Source organism: Equus caballus, chromosome 18 (genome assembly GCF_041296265.1).
Source record: "Equus caballus isolate H_3958 breed thoroughbred chromosome 18, TB-T2T, whole genome shotgun sequence".
NCBI lineage: Eukaryota > Metazoa > Chordata > Mammalia > Perissodactyla > Equidae > Equus > Equus caballus.
The window spans coordinates 67444891-67466245 of NC_091701.1; the positions used below are offsets into that span (position 1 = coordinate 67444891).

At 39.9% G+C, this 21355-nt stretch overlaps 1 protein-coding gene across 15 annotated transcripts in view; it reads left to right on the forward strand.

Moving 5' to 3' along the window:
- Positions 1 to 258: 258 nt before the first annotated feature.
- Positions 259 to 21355, forward strand: part of INPP1 (inositol polyphosphate-1-phosphatase) — a 30518-nt gene continuing 9421 nt past the window's right edge. For 2 of the 15 annotated variants that reach the window (XM_070241431.1, XM_023622221.2), the window contains exons 1-2: positions 14712 to 14859; positions 20623 to 20890. Coding sequence is in view for 9 of the 15 variants with exons in the window: in XM_023622221.2 (XP_023477989.2) it covers positions 20687 to 20890 (204 nt within the window). In the remaining 6 variants the exon portion in view is untranslated. Of the gene's footprint in view, positions 674 to 6968; positions 7521 to 14398; positions 14860 to 16034; positions 16177 to 18539; positions 18613 to 20622; positions 20891 to 21355 lie in introns of those variants that run through there. The other 13 variants (XM_005601639.4, XM_070241428.1, XM_005601638.4 and 10 more) reach the window with 13 other exon arrangements.

The window sequence follows — 21355 nt, forward strand, 5'->3', positions numbered from 1 at the left end:
TTTGATTCCGTGTATTGGACATTTCAAAGAAGCCTTGTAAAGTTCTATTTTTGAATGCGTAAGAAATTAAAAGATTTTTAATACACTATACCCTACGAAATTAATTTCATGTTCATATTTGCCAAATAAGATCCCAAAAGTAGAATATAGAAATTGTTAACAGTTCTAAAAATAAAACTAGGCAAACTTATTCCAAAGCCAAATACACAAAAAGAATAAACAATCATGACGTAAATATTCAAGAAAACAAAGTGTACCATAAAATGTTCTTACAAACTAGAGTATCAGGGAGGATTCAACAATTAGTTGAATTTAGGGTCTTCCATGGATAGCCAAAGTAAACAGGAAAATATTCAGGAAAGTTTAAGAATTGAAGGAAATGAGTCATTGATAATATGTGTGCTCCAGAGGATAACCTTTGTACTGCACAGCAAAGAACTCGACACCTAATCAGCAGAGGCTGGGCTGGGCCGTTTACTAAGGAATGTTCAGATGAAGTGCAGGGAAAAGCAATCCAGCGTCCCCCCTCCGAACTTTTTGCTCTCCAATTTCCAGCCTTTAATTCCCTTCAGACAGAGGGGAACTCAGATCCTAAGAATCCATACACTTCAAGCCTTTGGCATTTACTATATTTTACATCTGGGAATTCAGTAAGCAACGCTTCTGTGGAAAGGTAAGTGAGAAAAAGATAATTCCCATTTTATGAAGTTTAATGTATATACACTGCGTGTGTGTGTGTGTGTGTGTGTAGTGTGATAGAATAAAGATAAATACTCAGACCCAGTGAAACCTTCTTAGAGAAAAGCCTGTATTTCCGTACATCGAGAAGTGACTATAAATATACCTGCATGACTTGTTCTAGAAACGTACCCTTTGCTTTTGATATCTCAGCTACTTGTAGTCCTCACTACTACATTCAACTCCTCTTAGTTTATATAGTTTAGTAAACTTGTACTGGTAACTTAAGAAAAACTCAGAGTTTTAAATATTTTATCATAAATGTTAAGGATTCCTTCCTCAAATCCTTTTAAGAAATCAGAGCTATGCTTAGTTTTCATGAGAGCTATTCAGTCTTTTCTAAGGCAAGTATAAATGATTTATATTAAGTTAATGATTTAAAGGAACACAAATATAAGATTGCGCAATGTGGTGCTGGGAATAAGTTATAACTAAATCAATTCAAATGTAGTCCTTGTTTGGGTAACCCACATTTTTCTGTATTTGTTAACTGTCTAATAGCCTACAGTCAAATCATTTATTATATATCCCTAACAGAAGAGATGTAGGTGGCAAATGCTGCAAAACTCATTGTAACCCAGTGAACTACAGTTAAAACCAATTTTAAGTTTCTAGCAGCTGATTTCAAGTTATGAGTTACGGCAGCAGCAGCTGTGAAATGTTGATCTATGTAACAACAATTGGTGACATCAGTGCTGGTTTTGATGCGACCGAGTAAAGGAAATGACTCAGTCTAGAAAGACTGTGAGAGCTGCCTGCTGACACTGCTACTATTGATCCTTACTCTAGAGGCCTTAGCTAATGTGTCATTAAAAATAATATTTCAAAGGAATATTTAATAGCATGGTAAAATACTCATATATGATTAAACGACAGTTTACAAAACAATATGTTTAGTAATATTTGTAAAAATAACACACACTTTCACACAGAGAAGATGGAAGTTATACTCCAAAGCGTTAACAGTTATAGTATTGGGGTGGGTTTTGCTTCCTTCTTTATATTTTTCCCATCTTTTCAAAGTTTCCACAAACTTTTCTTCATAGAGCATTACTTTTATAACCAGGAAAAAGTCCATTAAACATAGTCAATAAATTTTATCTGAAAGCATAAATATTAAGAACATTTTGAAAAAGTGAATTTTGATGGAGAGTTACCCTATTGCTATTAAAAAGCTATGACATTGGCACAGTAATCCAAAGGAGGATAAATGAAAGAAAATAGAGGACCCAAAAATATGGCCTTAGTGCATAAACGAACTTAGCGCATGATACATGGGTCATCACAGATTAGTAGGAAAAGGATGTTTGTTCAGTAATGATGTCAGAAAAATTGGCTAGATATTTGGGGAGGAAATCAAGTTAGAGCTTCTCAAAATAACTTCCAGATTATTGAAGACTTAAACCTTAAGAATCAGATAGTAAAAATATTAGGAGATATATAAGTGAATATTGATCTGACCTTTGCTTTAAAAAGAATTTTCTAGACATAGAAACAAAGATCCATAGATTTAACAACATAAAAATTTTTAAATTTTGTAGATAATAAAAACCCTTCAATAAAATTAAAAGATAAACTAAGAAAATTATCCATAATAAATGTGACAAAGTGTCGCCATACTTACTATATTGTTAACTGAATTAAATAAGATAAATAATAAGACTACAATATTGCTAGTCTGTGAGCTCCGTGAGGGCAGAGGCATAACTGTATTGTTTACCTTTTATATCCGTTAACATAATGCCCAGATGCAATACAGGGAATTAATAGGTATTGAATGAATAGAGAAATGGTCAAACGTGAAAAGGAGGCTAAAAAGGGGGGAAGGAAGAGGGGAAAAGGAAATATAAATGGCGAATAGACATGGAAAAAAATTCTCCCATTAATAATAAAAATGTAGCTAAAACTTTGATGAGAAATTAGGAGAGGTTTTTTATTTGTGTGTATTTGATAATAGATGTGGTAATGAGATAGGCAACGTCATTCACAGTGAGGAGTGTTTTGGCAAAGTTACATTATTGACCGTGTAATTCTAGCAATCTAACCTAAAGAAATACAATAGACCCCTGATATTTATGAAGGACATATCTTCTTGACTCTTGGACTCTCCTAATCTGTGTTTTCAAACTGTGTTCCAAGGAGCCTTGGGATTCTGCAGGGTGTCCCAAAGTCTGCCTCAAAGATGAGGAAGAAGTTTCCCCTAACTCTGCATGTGACGTTTACCTCATTTATATGTCGACTTGATATAAGAATATTTTCTTAAAGATTCCACTGAAAACATCAATATTTGAACACTACCATACTGTAGTATATGATTTCTTCAATAAAATGCAATGGAGTGTTACTTCTCAAAAACTACTGGAGAACAATAATGAGTGTTACATTCCCAAAAACTAGCCTCACAGTTATTAATTCAAATTCCCACTTCAGGAAACTTGTAAATCATTCTATAATTATCTTGCGAATAGTCAAAAGTTCCGATGTAAAATCTGAGAATACCCAGGGCCTGTTGCATAAGAAATAAAAGACTCGTGTTCTATGATGTTCACCAGCGTTCTTTAATATATCAGTGTGTCCTAGCAGGAACCAACTTCCACAGATGTTTCAACAAAAGAGATTTTATTGAAGGGACTATTTACAGAAGTTTGGGGTTAGGTTTTGCATCGGGTGAAGGGAAACAACATGACTTGGAGATGACAAGAGACGTGGAGGTACCCAGGCTCTTGCAAAAGTACGAAGTTGTTACCTCTGCTAGGACTGAAAGGATACAGGGAGGAGATGAAGTTAGCAGAGCAGTCGGGGGGAAGCTGCCTCGCAGGAGCCAAAATCAGGAGGTCTAAATCAGGAAAAGAGGCGGGAAGAAATACCCCAACCTTTTTCTTTTCCACTGTCCAACCTATTGTTGGTGTCACCCATTGGTCAATCCTACCTGGAAGCCAGATGGCAAGAGAGCCCAGAGGGAATAGTGTAGGAAAGTTTTACCTTCTGAAACACAGAGTTTGCTAGGGAAGGGTGGAAAAAGGATCTGGCAGAGAGCAAGTAGAAAATAACCAGCATACTTATAATAGTGAAATACTGGGAACCCTGATGTCCAATAATAGAAAAATCCTTAACTAAATGATGATATCAACCATTCTCCAATTAAGTAAATAATGGTACTCAAAAGACCATTATGTATTCAGGGAGCACAGAAGAGAGAGCCACCAACTCCATCAGGGGAGTGGATTCCCGGAAGATTTTCTTACATTGACGACTAAGGTGCTTTGTTGTTGCCCAGGAAGTTTCTTGTATCTTTGCTTATTACAGAAACAATACATATTCACTATAGGAAACACACACACACAACAAAAAACCAAGTATCTACAATCACACCCCCACCCCAAGACCACCATCAACATCTTAGAGTGTTATATCTTTCCAGATCTTTTTCTAAGCAGATATACACATGATTACGTTGTATTGGGGATAACATAGATATCTTTTTGTAAACTGTATTTTTCCACTTAATAAATCATGAATACTGTCTCATGCAATAAATATTCTGCAACTTTTAAAAATTTTTTACAAACTTGTTTCCTCATATTTGGTTGTAATTAATTTCTATCCTCAGACATTTAGTTTGCTTTCTCTTTTAGCTATTACCAAATGCACTGTGATGAACTTTCTCGTAGTCTACTCTTTACCCACATTACTGCCCTCAGGCCAATTTCAGGCCACAACCTGTTTTTCAACAGCCCTCAAGTTAATAGCTTTCATATTTTTTAAGGGTTAAAAAAATCACACATACAAAGAAGAAAAGCAACAGAGACATGAGGCCTGCAAAGCCTAAAGTATTTACCATCTGGGCTTTTATAGAAAACATTTGTCAATCCCTGTATTATGAATTCCCAGAAAGGTAACTTTTGAGTCAACGGGTGTGAACATTTTTGAGGCTTTTACTGCATTCTGCCAAACTGCCCTCCAGAAACATTGAAGCAATTTATGCCCTTCTTGGTACTGAGTCTGGTCATTCGCCATGCATCCTGTCTCAAGGGTGGCTGGCCCAAATCACTACCTTTGAGTATTCTTTTATTCTCAGTCAACTTGATGGTGCATTATTGTTTTAAGTTTTCACTTCCCTTAAAAATATGTTTGGCCATTTACATTTTTCTTTCATGACTTAGCTAATTTACATTCTTGCCCATTTTTTTTTAACAGGATATTTATATTTTCTTTGTACGACCTCTTTATTAAATAAGGATTTTACTCTCATCTTTCGTATATATTGCCAATTTTTAAATAATTTTTACGTGTCTTTTAATTTTATTCTGTGGGTCTTTTTGATAAAAGAAGTTAAAAATTCTGTAGTCAACTCTGTCACTTTTTCTTTGTAATTTTGCCCTTTGTTCCAAGCTTACTTTGAGATTAAAAGCAATTCACTTATATTTTCTCCTTGCACTTTGAAGACTTAAAAAATTTAAATCTTTTAATCCTGCTCCAATTTAGTGTCTGAGAAAGGTTTTTAAAACATGAATAGGTAATATAATACGAGTCATATTGCTGGATTCAGATTTGGCCTTACCACATAGCACATATTTGAGTAAATTACTTAACCTCTCTAAGTCACAGTTTTATTCTTTATTAAATGGAGATAACAGTAATACCTACCATAGGGCTGATGTAAGAATGAACAGCCATAAAACCCAAAAAGCACTTAGCATAGAGCCACTAGCTATTATTATAGCAGCGAGAGAACACTCCAGGCAAAAGAAATGACCTGTATAAAGGTACAAAGGTATGAAACAAGTTTGTGCATTTAGGAAACTAGACGTGGTGTGGTAAAACGGGGTGTCAAGTGTGAAGGGCATGGTTGACAGATGGGAGGGGAGACCGGCCTTAAAAGCCATGCCCAGGAGCTTGCTCTTGATCTTATCAGAGATCGGCAGCCAATGAAGGCGTTTAAACAAGCAAGAAATCTACTGAGATGTGTGCTGGAGGACTACTTCTGTGATAGCAAAGCGGGAAATGGACCAGGTTCATATCATAGTACAAACTTCACAAAAATGGCAGTCCCCTGCTCCAGACCTCCCCTCCCCAGATTCCTGCTCCCTAGAGGCAAATTCTTCCACCTTCTAACTATTTCTTCTGGTATTTGCCTCTTTACTTCTAAATATCATGTTTAAACTATTTCTTGATTTTTGCCATTATAGATACAATTATGAGACTAATTAATCAACAGTAGCAATGGCATGGACCTAAGAAGCCCTAAGGGGATGGACCTAGAAATGAATCTGGGAGAGAAGCTAGCGTCAAGCAGACTTGCTAGTGAGTGAAAGCAAGGGCATGGGATGAGGTCTGGGCTAGAGCTGTCTCAAGTTAGAAACCACAGAAGCAGGCTGGGAGCAGAAAGATGAGTTCAGTTTGGGAGCTGTAAAGTTTTAAGCACCGTTTCCTAGAGTGTGACAGGTCGAGTATAGCCCCAGGCTTCCGTCTTGGCGGTTCCTCACCGCTCTGAGGACTGAAGTGTTGACTACTTAGGAGGCAGTCTTGGGTGGTTTGGGAAAATGTAGATAAGAAAGCCTGCCAGCTGGAACTTTAAACAGAGCTTCCCAATTTCCTATGGTGGAATGAGTTACAGGTATGTAGATATTAGTCTCCTCCGCCCTCCAGGTGGAAGGGCACAGTGGAAGGGCATGAGCAGCCTCTTCTGTTTTCCCCATTTGGGGCCTTGCAGACATTATCATTTCCTAGGCGTGCCATGAAGTGAGAGGGGACTGAAGTGCTGCTTTAGAAGGCCCGATGCACTTGCAAACAACATTCAGCCTGCAGGGCCAGCTGCCAGGCCTCTCCACGGAAAACTTCATACTGCCCTTTTTTAATTTCAACCCCTCTCCTATCATCACCCATTCCTATCCCCACCCACCTTTCAAAACCACACCGAGTAGCACAGCTTAAAGGGTTGAAGAGAGGAGCTCTCTACCGGTGATGTGCTTCCTGCCAAGGTGGCCCACACCTTGTAAGGAAAGCGCCCGGGCGACACTGCTACGGTTTGAAGAACAACCAGCCCACTTGACATTTCTATTAGAACAATGGAACCCGATTGCCACCAGCAGGAAGTCCATCTTCACAGGTGCCAACGCGTCTGTCAAACCCGTAATCCCCAAAAAAGAGTACGGAAGATCGGAGGAGGAAGGTTCTAAAATCGAATTTGTGGGCGGATACCAGAAAAGAACAAAAACAGTGGATTAGGTGACCCTGGAGCCCTTTTCTTGCTGGCAGTCCCCTCTGAATCATCACGCTCCAATTGTGACGTCGCAGACGCCCGGCTCCGGCAGGCGTGGGATGCCCTCACCCAACCCGGGAGCCTCGAGGCGTCACCGCGCGTCCGCACGCGGCGGTCCCCGGGGAAAAGAGGGGGCGGCGGCCTGGCGGATGCTGAGGTCTCGATCCAGGGCGGAGCGAGGCAGCGCGCCACCCGGCTTCGCCTTCCCCTCCGCTGACCTCCGCCGCGCTCCCCGCCCTCGCCCTCGGCTGAGCCTGCGGCCAGACGCCTGGCGCCCCTCTGCTAGCCGCCCTCGCCCCGCCACCTCCTCCTCCGCGCTTTCCTCCTCCTCCTCCCCCGCCTCTTCCGTTTCTGGAGGGAAAGGCTGCACCCTCTTTCTCGGCTCCGCATCCCTGGCTTAGGTAATACGTTTTCCTCCTTAACGCCCCTCTCGCCCCGGCGCCACTGCCCCCCTCCTCCTCGGATCTGGGTCCCCGGGCTGGGCGAACAGCCTGCACCCCATCGCCTCTGCTGACCGTAGGTGAGTAAATCTGGGCCGGAAGGGCTCGTAGCCTCTCCGCCCGGCCTGTGATGACCTCTGTCCGCTGCAGCGAGGCTGCCACCCGGCCCGGCCCGCCTCGCATCGCTGCTGCAACCAGCCAGGCGGAGGAGCTCGCGGCTCCGGCGGCTCTGGCAGCTCCCTCGGCTCTGCAGAAGTGACCCGAAAGAAATAGAGTAGGAAGAAAGATTAGCAAACAACTTTAAAAAAAAATTCGATCATTAGCCTTTCTAGGTCGTAGAAGCTGGGATCTGACAGTTGTCGGGAGCAATGGCCCAGGTTCAACAGGTAGATGACGTAGCTGTCAAACGCCTCTTGATTTTGCTTTGAGAGATGCTTCTAAGTGTCCATAGCTGCCTGTTGCCGCTAGTGACCTACTGGATGAGCGTGAAATGAACATGACGGGACTATATTTAGAAAAGTCTAGCTCCTTACTTGTAGTTCTCTGCATTTTGAAAGGCGGTCTGGTGAGATCTGCATAGTTAGTTGGTGTGGCCAGAGTAGTAGATGGGAAAAATATTTCACCTGGATTTGGCCGAATCTTGTCTGCTGTTAGACGTAAAGAGCATGAAAGAAAATCCCTAGATTATTTAGTCCATCCATAGAGAATACATAAACGATTAAGGTGTGTATTTTGGAGTTTTCCAGTTTTAAAGCTAATTTTAAGGCGTTGGAGAAGCAGAAGTTTGCCCACTGTGTGAATAGTGTTCACTTTAAGAGAACAAGGGTTAAGGCTGTGTGGACAGACCACTCAAGTGCACCTCACGTGTTGAATAAAACATTTTTTTGGCTTTTTCCCTGTGATTCCTGGCTTTGAAACCAAAGAAATTGATAAGGACCAGCCTTGCTCAGCCTGATAATAGTCTAATGATGAAAATAATCCACTGAAACTGCTATCGACTGATGAACTAGCTAAGGACCTTATTTTTACCTTTTAAAACAGGGAATATAAGGGAAAAAATGAAGGCAATGGAAGAGTTCAGTTTTTCAACACGGATATTTGTTTGCATTCTTATTTAGAACCTACTTTATTTTTAAGCTTTTATGGATTTTTATACTACTCTTGAAGTTCTCAGTCACGAAGAGAATTATGTAAGATGCATAAAGTTACACTTCACTTTTTGCATAGAATAAGCTACCATTTCTTTTCAAGCTTTTGGACTAAACCACCACTTGCTTGGAAAGTGCAGCTTAGACTCATGCCATTTAATGTGAAATATCTTATTACAGATTTAAATTATAGCTATACTTGTGGTCCTGAAAAAAGTGAAAGTATGTCTTATTTGACATATAAGGCTTGTGAAACAAAAGTTATAGTTATTCTATATATATATATACTTCCCCTTTTATTTCTGTCTCTGACAACAATTTGAAAATGTCTTATTCTGTTTCATCTTGTAGATAAATTGCCTAAAAGATAATTATGTTATATAAAGTGATTAATGAAAACAAGTGTCTTCTTCATTTATTAAAGATGAGGATGGTGTATATGAGAACTTTTTCTGGATGTGTGTCCTTAATAAATGTCCTTGTTAAAACATTTTGAATCATGTAATGAAGCTAATAAAATCCTCTATGTTGATGTTTTTGTCTGGTTTGGAGTTTAGAAATAAAAGCAGAATTGACAGCACTTTGCTTCTCATCTCTCCTGATTGATGTAGAATAGTGTTTCCCAAACTGGTCTAATTTTAAAAATCACCTAGAGTGGTGGCCAAGTGTGTAGGGGGTAATAGTTATTTAAAAAGATTTCCAGGTTGCAACTTGGGACTTCATGAATCAGAATTTCTAAGGGAAAGAAGATATTTAAAATAGGTCTAAATGATAAAATTTTAAAAGGGCAAACCAAAACAAACAAAAAAGGCAAGATTGGGAAACACAGGTGAGCACTGTTGCTGGAATGAATAGCTGACGTAACCCGTTAGTAGTCCTGTACATAAAATGTTCTTAAATGGAAGTGATGGTTTTACTAATATGATGACGTCACCCATTTAGGAAACCATTTATTCCTTTTGTAGTCAAACCTTCTGGTGATTGAACATTTTTTCATGTTTCGTCTCTTTTATGTGGTATGCAATGTTAATTCAAATCCTTTAATGTTACAAGAGCATTGTATTAATGAAGTTTTGATGCAGATTACTGTGACTAGTAATCCACAGCAAAATATTGTACCTGACTTGTTACCTCTTTTGTGTTCCTAATTAGGGAAGACAAGCATGCAAATTTTAATAACTTATTTATAGCTTTTATTAAAATGACCCAACCCATTCCTAAAAAGAAAAAAAAAAAACTTTACTTGGGCATAAAACATGTCAATTATGTATAAAAGCAAATTAACAAAAGAGTATTAAACATCTATGAAATAATTCATTAGGATGAATTGCTACATGGAAAGTGACAGTTTCCTTTCCTTTCCTTCTCTCTTCATTCCTTTTCCTTTTTTTTGAGGGGTGGACGGGGGTTGCTTGGTTGCTTGTTTCTATTTTTAATCAACTAAATATTTAAAATCTCCTAAATTAATGTAAATATTTGCCGACTTTATCAATAGATGCTTTTTTTTTTTTGAGGAAGATTAGCCCTGAGCTAACATCTGCTGCCAATCCTCCTCTTTTTGCTGAGGAAGACTGGCCCTGAGCTAACATCCATGCCCATCTTCCTCTACTTTATATGTGGGACGCCTGCCACAGCATGGCTTGCCCAGCGGTGCATAGGTCTGTACCCAGGATCCTAACCAGCAAACCCCCGGCGGCTGAAGCAGAATGTGCAAACTTAACCGCTACACTGCTGGCCAGCCCCTCAGTGGATACTTAAATTTCTTCTTTTCTTTCCTGAGTGATCATGGTAGGTTTCCCTCAGTGCTAATGAGAGTTAGGATTAGTAGCAAAGGAGTTAAATTCAAGTGACCAAAGGAAACTGTTGTTTTAATATTGCTAAGGAAACTCTAATTGAGTTAAATCGATGCCATAATTTTTCATTAGCAGTAGCTTTTTATCCAGGATCTGATCTTCCAAGTTCTAGAAAACCCCCCTAGTTAATTCTTGGGAATTTGCGAGAATCATGTATAATCGCAGTTTGATCTGGGAATAATGAAAGGTCTGTTTTAAAAATATGGTTGATTGTAAACTTCATGAATAGCAAAGAATGGGGGAAATAGAAATAAATAATCAGATCAAGAAGACAAATATTAACCAGCTTAGACATTTTTCTATGGTTGCAAGATCAGTAAGAATGCAAGAGCATTTGGTATATTTACATACTGGTGTGGCTTTAAGGGCCATTTATATCTTTTTAGCACTTTGACCTTTTCAAGTAGAAGGTCCTATAAATATTCTTTTATCAGTTTGTGTTCCTTTAAAGGCAAGTGTTACTTTCAGTATTCTGTATTGCTGTATTCAACATTTGTAAATATCAGTCAAAAATAAACATTTGCCTCTACAAAGTGGAAGTAGAGTGATAAGAGATATGCTGCTAAACCCAGTCTGCCAAAATGATACATAATATGATCTATGACCTTTGCTTTCTTATTATAATATTCAGAGAATATATTTTAGATCATGTAATTTGTTATTGCAGAAATAAATAACCACCTTCTGAAAACCTCTGTAAAGAACACATTTTCTGTTATAATCCTAAAATTTGCATAATGAATAATCCCTGACAGATTAATTTTGTTACAAGAAAATCCTTTTAAACATGTTTATCTCTAATGGAATGAAAATCAGTAAGTGAACTTACAGAACTCCCACTGTGTGTCATGAGGAGATGGAAAAAAGGTCTATCCTGCTCTCAAGGAACTTACAGCTTATTAGAGAGAGAATTGCCGTGCCCTAAGAGCTGGCTTGGGTTGGGGGTTTAGGCCCTCCTTCTAATGTTCATTAACCCCTCCCCCCACACCCAAATCTCTGTATATAAACATACAATCTGCGTATTAAAAACCAGTGGGATTTCTGTGCAGACTCACCTTTTATGAAGCTAGGGTGAGGTAGACTGATCAGCTTAGAAATGGCATGTATGTCAACACTATTTGAAGGTTAGGAAGGAGGAGGGAGAAATGTTAAGGTTAAATAGATGGATTTACATATCCCACATTTAAGGTCTTTTCTTATAAAACCAAATTAAACTTACTATTTTTGGTTATTTAATCAACTAGGTTAATCTTGTCAAGATAATTCACCTCTAGATGACAGAGTATAATTTCAGATTCTGAACATTTCCCTGGTGGTCTAGTAGCTAGGATTCAGATTCTGATTTGGTGCTCAAAAGATGTAGTTCAGGTGCTGGCCCAGTGGTGCAGTGGTTAAGTTTGCATGTTCTGCTTCAGCGGCCCAGGGTTCGCCGGTTCGGATCCCGGGTGTGGACATGGCACTGCTCAGAAAGCCATGCTGTGGCAGGTGTCCCACATATAAAACAGAGGAAGATGGGTGCGGATGTTATCTCAGGGCCAGTCTTCCTCAGCAAAAAGAGGTTTGACAACAGATGTTAGTTCAGGGCTGATCTTCCTCAAAAAAAAATGTAGTTCAGTGCTAGCCATCCAGATACCGCTCTGGTTTGTTTTTGTAAATGAATACACAGTATATGTAGATTTTTTATGTAAATAAATATGGGCCTATGTGCCTAACGGCACCTGGGTAATGCTCATAATATCCAAGTACAATAAACAATCTGACAAGGATGAATTCTGTATTTACAAAACTAAAAGGAAATTCGTCAGCCAACATTATTGAACACCTCTGAAGTATGCATACAAGTCATAAGAAACCACACACGTTTAAATCTCCTGCCAGACAGAGCATAGATAAACCAACCAATGGACAATGTGTTGGAGAGCTGGGATGGAGATTTGGCCTGCTCTGTTCTCCCACGGCCTGGGGAGGAGCCAACTGTTGAACTGACTCTCTTCTACAAAGACACACAGACACACACATACCTTTTAAAAAACTTTTTTTTTTAATTAGAAATACATACAGAAAAGTATGCAAGTCCTAAGTGTATAGCTTGATGAATTTACACAAAGTCAACCCGCCCATGTAACTACCACTCAGATGCAGAACACTGCCAGTGCCTGAAAGCCCCCTGCATACCCACCCCCCATCAAGAACCACCATTGTGACTTCTAACGCCATAAGTTAGTTTTGCCTGTTTTTTAACCTCAAATAAATTAAATTGCACAGCATTTAATTTTTGTGTCTGACTTCTTTCGCTCAACAGTATGTTTTTGTGAGATGCATCCACGTTGGTGCCTACAGCAGTAATTCATTCATTCTCACTGCTGTATAGTATTTTCTTATGTGACTATGTCACAGTTTGTTCCCTTTTATTATTGATGGTCATTTGGGTTATTTCTAGTGTTAGGTTATTGCAAATTATGCTGCTCCTGAATATTCTTGTACATGTCTTTTAATGTATACATGCTTGAGTTTCTGTTGGGTATGTGTCTACAAGGAAAATTGCTGGATCATAAGTTGTGCTCATATTCAACAAATTACAAATAGTTTTCCAACATGGTTGTACCAATTTCATTCACACCAGCAGTGTATTAGTCTCATTGCTCCATATCCTCACCACACTTGAAATGTTCACTCTTTGATTTTAGCTATTCCAGTGGGTATGCAGTGGTATCCTGTTGTGATTTTTAGTTGCATTTTCCTGGTTACTAATGAGGTAGAGTCTCTTTCCATATATTTATTGGCCATTTGAAAAAATCCCTTTCGTGAAGTATCTGTTCAAGTTTCTTGCCGTGGAACTAATTCTGAGAAAGTGAGTAGACACATTAGGCATGGAAAGCAGGAGGAAGGGCATGTCAACCAGATGGAACAGCATGTGCAAATTAATGGTCTACCCAGAGCACGGGAGTAAATGGACACATAGTGGGAAATCATCTAGTAAAATGTTAAACTTCATCAGAGCCTATGAAGTGATGACAGCAATATCACACAGATCAAAGTAAAATAACCCAAAAACGTACAGGCGGTCCCATACTGCACTACTTAATGGATTCTGAGAAATTTTTGACAGTCAAATATCTGAAAGTTGAACAAGGCTTATACACTGGAAGGACATTTTCATTTCCCGTGAGCTAAAAGATAGTATTCGTAAATCCCTGGTAATGCTTGTGGTGGTTTCCCTCCGGCTTAGGTAGCCAAGTGGGCAGGTGAGCATCTCAGACGGATATCAGGGGAGGCTACTGTTAGCAAGCTGCACCTCAGCCATCCCTGGCTGCTCCAGAAGTTGAGCAAATTGAACCCCCCGACATACTTTCTGTGGGCTCACTTAGGTTCCTCTGGCCCTTCTGCCCGGGCAGCCTCCGTTCTTTAAACTACTCCTTAAAGCACCCCTAAGTTGGGAGCAAAAAAGAAGGGGAAGGAGGTCTGAGTTTCCCCTACGAGAGCAGTGTGAGCTAAATAGAGCCTTGGCCAGCCCCTCAGCATGTGCCCACCTAGAGGGACTCCTGAACAGCTCCACTCCCTTGAGAAGTCACCACAAACACCTTCCTGTAAAACACCCAGGTATTTCATAGAAGTCTGACCTTGACCCACAACAGCAATAGCTGTCAGGCAGGGCCGCCACACAATAACAATAGCTTCAAACTGCCAATCCTTAGAGGATGAGTGAAAGATTGAATTCAGGATATGAATGGAGGGAGTGGGGTGGAGTCATTGTGTAACGGGCAAAAATGTGCGCTCTGTGGAAGTAGTGGACTATCTGCAGGAAGGAAGGGAACCTCAACGGAAGGGCTTTGACCCAGTTGCCTATTCATTAAAGAGCAGTTCTGTTTTGCTGAAGGCCCTTATCTGTGTCGTCACACTTCTGTCACTATGAACAACAAAAGGGCATGGCCAGCTTCTGGTACAACCAGGCTCTTCACACAAGAATAGACACCCTGGGCAGTAGAATGTCCACAAAATATCCTGACAAAATACCCTCCTTGGCAGAATAGTGACCCTCCCAAGCCCATCCATAAATGGTCTACCACGAAGCCAGAGTAGTCTTCCAGCCTCCAGGAGCCAAAATTTCCACCCAGATGCCCAGAAACTGAAGCAGTCAGAACTGGCCTGCATAAAGGAACTTTATTCGGGGTCATTCAGAGAATTACAAGTAGTTCCCAGCCTCTTGGGTTTAATGGACTGGTAAATTTTCAAAAAAGACTTCAGTGACCCATATAAAGTTGCCACCCTCATTTTCTCAAGTAAGAACATGTGACTGTGGTTTCTGTGAAGCTGTTTTTAATGGTCATAGCTGTCATTTGTTATCTGCTATACGCAAGGCTCCATACCGGGTACTTTTCCAGAAATATCTCATTTGATCGTCACCGTGTTCCTGCAAGGTAAGTATTATCTTCATATTACACATAAGAGGGGAGGCTCAGAGAGGGTAAGTAAATTACCTGATGCCACACAGCTAGTTAATGGCAGAGCCTGGTTTTGAACCCAGGTCTATCTGATTCCAAAACCTGTGTCTTTCCCACTACACTGTTCATTACATCTGAAATACGTGTGAATTATTTGGATATGATTTTGAGACTTCTGGTGTTCATTCTGATGAGATAATAGAATGGTCAGAAATTAAAATTGACCTCTGTCTTTGTAGAGAGATTTGGGCTTCCAGGGAAAGTCTTAAGAGCGTTTTTTTTTTTTTTTTTCTGACCTACCTCAATTTATTCAGTCTTTCTTTAGCTGGATATGAATATCCCCCAAAGCTAATGAGACTATTTCTATCTGACATTGTGGTACAATCTCATGTTAAAATACAGTATCCATTTGGTCTGAGATGGTGAGGACTGTAACTTCTTCAAACCTGTTCTGCTCAAATGTAACTCGAAATAGATTGTCACAAAGCAAGGCTTATGAGAGGTTATTTCAGTGCTCACTGCATCATCAATGGTTTGGCTGTTAAAGGGACCACAGAAATGAGGAAGAGAACCCTACCCCATTTTTACTATTTGGTGAGAAAATAAAAGACAAAGAAATAGGTCGTGTTGGCATTTGCTAAGATTATCAAGGTCTCTCTTGCCGGAGAAGCATTGTGAGCTGAATTGTATCCCCCCAAAATTTGTACATGGAAGCCCTAACCCCCAGCCCCTCATAATGTGACTGTATTTGGAAATAGGCCCTTTAAAGAAGTTATTAAGGTTAACTGAGGTTACATGGGCTGGGCGGACCCAATCCAACCTGAGTGGTGTCTTAAGAAGAGGAGGGAGAGACTGGGGATGCGCAGGCAGAGGAGAGGCCGTGTGAGGACACGAGAGAAGGCAGGCGTCTGTGAGCCAAGGAGAGGGGCTTTAGGAGAAACCAAGCCTGCCGATGCCTTGGTCTTGGACTTCCAACCTCCAGAACTGTGAGAAAATAAACTTCTTTTATTCAAGCCACGCAGTCTGTGGTTTTTGTTATGGCAGCCCTAGCACACTAATACAAGAGGAATTAGATACTTGGCATGAGCTATGCCCCCTGCACCACTGCTGTGAGAGCCAGTTAAGAGAGACGTCAGCAGAACATGATGGGTGAGCTTTTACCATCCAGCAGAGATGGTTTATGGTGAGACTGAGGACCAACCAGGGGAACGGTTTTTCTGAGAGTAGAAGGGAAGTCAGGTGTCAATTCAATAGTGATTTATAATAGTCAAACTAGCAACAGCTTCCAGCTAGGTATGTACTTCTCTACTTTTTGCTATATGATATACCTCATAATAATAATATGCTTATAATTATTAATCCAATAATTACTCATTTCTTCCCTTATTAACAGCTAACAACTTAGGAGACAATTTTATTGGCTAGAGTACTGGCTGACAGTGTGGGCTTCTGCCAGCATGCCTGGGCTTGAATCTTGTCCCAGCCACTTCCTAGCTGTGTGATTTGTGGCAAATTACTTAACCTCCTGTGCCTCAGTTTCTTTATCTGTAAAATGGAGATAATAGTACCTTCTTCATAGGGTTGTGTGAGAATTAAATGAGTTAATATATGTAAAGTGCTTAGAAGGATATGTGGCATACAGTAAGCACCTAATAAATGTTAGCTATTACTATTTAACTTGGGCCTATCTCTGCACATGGATAACTGACGGCAGAACCATTGCACCTGCATGGTTCCACCAAGATAATCTGCCACCAGGTGCCAGCCCCCCCGAAATTGCCAGCATAGTGTTAAAGAAGAATAAGCAGCCTGAAGAACAGGAGCTATTAAATCTCAGTGTTTAGCATCACCAGGAAGCTGACTAAAATACAGATTCCTGGGCCCTGTCCCAGAGCTTCTGATCCACTAAGTTGGGGTGGAGCCCAGGAATCTGTCTTCTGAGTAGCCATCTTCGGTAATTCTGATACGGGTGGTTCTCGGAATGCACATTAAGAAAACTAATCAAAAGGAATTTCTTCTATATTCAAGGCTATGATAAATGCATAACTTACCAATTGGGAGTTTATAATAATTTTCATTTAAAGTATTTAAAATGTTTAAATAAAGCTGACTTAAGTCAATAATGAGTTTGCAAACTTTTTTAAATTTTAAAAATCATCTGAGAGGCCTGCCCCGTGGCCGAGTGGTTAAGTCCACACGCTCCGCTTCAGTGGCCCAGGGTTTCGCTGGTTTAGATCCTGGGCGCAGATATGACACCGCTGGTCAAGCCATGCTGAGGCGGCGTCCCACATACAGAACCATAGGTAGCCACAGCTAGAACGCACAACTATGTCCTGGGGGACTTTGGGGAGAAGTGGGGGGGGAAAAATTGGCAACAGATGTTAGCTCAGGTGCCAATCTTATTAAAAAAAAATCATCTGAAGGATAATTTCCCCAAGTGTTAAGAGCTATTGATAACACTGAAGAAATGCTGCATTGGAGGTAGCCCTCAGTTTCCCTGTAGACAATTTATCTCAAGTTGAGTCACTCAAGGTCAGGATGCATTGGCCCGTCCTCCCCTCAGGGTTGTGACCTGCTTGAGTGAACTGAGTTGAGGACAGAGAGAGAGATGGAAGCAGCTTACAGAGCAGCACAGAGAATGGTGGTTTGACTCATTTGGAGGAAATGGTCCATTCAGTCAGAAAGTAGCAGGCTAGCCATGCAAATTAATTCGAAAGTCTTACATGTAGATGAGATAGCTGTGAGAGAGATGTTTTTAGGGAGCTGGGACCCTGGAGATAGGTAAATAGCTAAAGAAGAGCTGGGTTCTATAGGATGGCTGGAGAAAGCTTAGTCCCAAACTGAAACTGGGCATTCAACCCGGAGCTTGACAAAGAACAATAGTGTTCCCTAGGGTCAGAATGAAGAATGATTAAGGTTGCACTCTGAGATCACTTTGGACCTGGAAAACCTGATTACTGTGTTACAACAAATTCCTAAAGTCTAAACACCTGTTAATTACAGGACTGTGGTTTATAGCTGGTATTTCTTTCCTAGTGGTCAAGGTGCTGTACTCAAGTGAGGTGAGAATGGTCATTATTGAGGAAGTAAGTCAGGTCCAAAGGGCAGAAACTCCAGATTCCTGGGGCAGCTGTGTGGAAACCGATCAGGGCTGGGGCGGTGAGCTTCCCCTGTGAGGGAAGAGCTGGGGCTGGTTCCGGAGCTTGGAGCCTAGGTGAGCAGCTCACCTGAGCGTTCTGATGGCATCATAGGGAGAGTTCCTGCGTTAACCAACAGGGTAGTGGTCCAGTGTTTATTTTAGGAAAAAAATTTAATTGGTTTTAACAAGGTTGAGTGAAAAATGACAACTCTGATATTGTTTACCTAGAAAGCTTTCAATTTGGACTCCTTAAAATCTTCATGCTACTTTTAAGATAAAAAGCTATTTAGCTACTGTTGGTTCATTGATTCTTTTCCCTTCACTTACAACCCCAGAGCGTTTACTAAGAAATCAAAATTATGGTTATTGAATTTATACTTTTGGGCCTTGTGTATTCTACTAAGATACACATGCATCTGTGTATGTATATATTATATGTAACTTATAGCATACAGTTGCCATAAATTATTTCTAAGTCAATGTGCCTCAGTTTTATTAATATAATTGTTTTCTTTAGTGTTTAGGTTCAGGTCAACCAAAGTGAATCTTTGAACGTATTCATTCCTAAAAAAAAAAAAAAAGGCATTTAGGTAAGCACTTGTTTTTATTTAGTCTTTAACTCTGTACTCTCTACCACCTGGCGGCTTTTTGTGTTATTACCATAGTAACACTGTTTGGTCAGTTGTCTCCAGGAATTGAGGAAATTCTTGTCCTTCATGCCTAATTATTGCGAGTTAATTTAATATGTCATTTCCCATTATAAAAGCAGTATATATTTATTGTAGAATATTTGAAAATTATAGAAAAGCATAATGAAAAAATCTATCCACAATTTCAGTACACAGTGATAAATACTGTTAAACATCTGTTTACCGTTAAAACATGACCTACTAGTCTTTCAATCTCTCTCTCTATGTATATATAGAGTGTATATGTGCATATAAACACAAATTGGTAACATACTATCATACTATATATATATATATGGTCATAGGTCGTTTTTTACCTTATCATTACAGCAAGAACATATTTCCGTTTTATTAAATATTCTTTGCAAACATTTTAATGACCACATAGTAGTCTATCTTATATCTTACCAATGTTTAAAATTATTTTCAACTTTTTGCTACTGTAAATATTAATCCTTCTTGTGCAGAAATGTTTTAACTGAACTCAGCCTTGCTTAACACAAATTAAGGTAAGATTGGAGTTACTGGCTAAAAGGTAGTGACAATACTAGGTATCTTGATATATTTTTCTCAAATTGCCCTCCGGAAACACGCTTGTTTGCATGCCCACTAGCAGAGTAATTTCCCACAGCTTCATACAGAGCACTTTCATCACAGCTTCTCCAAGAATGAATGTTAACTTTAAAAACAGCTCTGTCTATCTAATAGTGAAGGAGGATGTCTCATTGTTTTGATTCACTTTCCTTTTATTACTATTGAGGTTGGACTTTTTTTCTCATGGTGGTTGACTCATCTTAAAAAGACAGCAGTTTTTCAGCAACTTTGTTTAAGACAAACCTTCGATGACAATTCACAAGTAACTCCATTGCATTGACATCTTCACAGTTGTACTAATTCTCAGCCTCCTAGAGTCCATGAAGGGAACTTTTTAAAAAAGAAATAAACTGTTGATTATAATAACAAAGAGCATGGGCTTCTGTGTAAGACCCATTTTGAGCCCTGCCGTTTAGTCTTGTGTAACTCAAGAAGTTACCTAACCTCTAAGCTTCGGTTTCCTTGACTGTAAAACAGGACTGATAATCCTCTCAATAATTCTCAAAATAATAAGATAGAAATTATTGAACCTTTCAATAAAATGCAGCTACTATGAAAAAATGAGAAATCTTTCTCTCCTAATTGCAAAACAGATGCAATAGGTATACCGAGGTAGGATTGCATAACATTCTTAGAGCCAGAACGTTTCAAATCCCAACAAGTTGCATGTCTTACTTCACTTGATTGTTTACACTTGGTAGAAGAGCAGCACAGAGAGTGGGACTTTTTTCTAATAGAGGGGGAAAAAAGGTGGCTGGGAGCTTGCTTGGGCTGCTAGCCCAAGAGTGGCCTCAGAGTCTTGCGGGACACAACAGCGCTTGCTAGTGTGGTACTTAGTACTTCAGAAAGTACTAAGGACCAGGACTGAGAAGATAAATCCTCTCCCACTTCTCCCTTCTTCCCCCATAGGGTGAAAGAAAGAGCAGTACTTCAACACTGCCGCTAAGCCTTTGTGGTCATTCTAAGGCCGTTGTTAGGAATTCCGCTTTCCTTTTAACATGATGCTTGTGTGTCCTACCTGCCTGTCTAGGGATTTATAAATAAAATGCACATTCTCATTCAAAGACTTCCTTTCACTGAGAATTCAACTCTTTGCATAATGGATTTTTGAGACTATAAATTTTTTAAGATTTAAAAAGATAAGTTTCAAATTTTCGATGACACTAGTCTTCCAGCCCGAGGATGTGACTGCGATGTGTGTTAGCTGTTGAGCTGTGCTGACCAGGTTGACTGCCAGATGAGTTGTCAGCAGTGCTGCGGGCATCCTGACATCACTCTCTGAACTGCTTTCTCTTTCACATTCTTGTACTTTCCCAGGTGACGGCCCAGAGGGTGGGTGCCAATTCTCCCAGCAGCTGCAACTGAAAAGCAGGGTTCAGAAATGTCAGCTATCCTCCGGGAGCTGCTCTGTGTCTCGGAGAAAGCTGCCAACATCGCCCGGGCGTGCAGGCAGCAGGAAGCCCTCTTCCAGCTGCTGATAGAAGAAAAGAAAGAGGGAGAGAAGAACAAGAAGTTTGCAGTTGATTTCAAGACTCTGGCTGATGTGCTGGTACAGGAAGTTATAAAACAGAATATGGAGAACAAGGTAAGAAAGGTCACAGCCAAGGTAATTGCAAAATGTTCGTCCTCTGTGGTTTTTGTCCCCTGATAGAATAGCAAGCCTTTTCCTTCCTTTCTTCCTTCAGAATATGAGCACCTTGGATCCAAATAAACACCTTGGGGTTTCCCCTCCTTGTTTTGACTGCAAGCTTACTAAATGTTCATTGCAGAAAAATTTTAAAAATACAGAAAAGCAAATAAAAAATCACAGTTTTAACAGCTAGAGAGAAACTGTTTGGTATGGAATTTTTCATTTATTAGTGAGTTTCTTTTTAGTAAAGAATACATGTTCTCTGGAAAATAAGCAAACATAAGAATCCTCTTAATCCCAACACTAGAGAAAAGCACAGCTATGTTTTGCTAAATATTGTTAGAACGTTTTCCTTCTATGTGTGTGTGTGGCACATTTAATTTATTTCAACAGAAATGAGAACATACTGTTTTATAACTT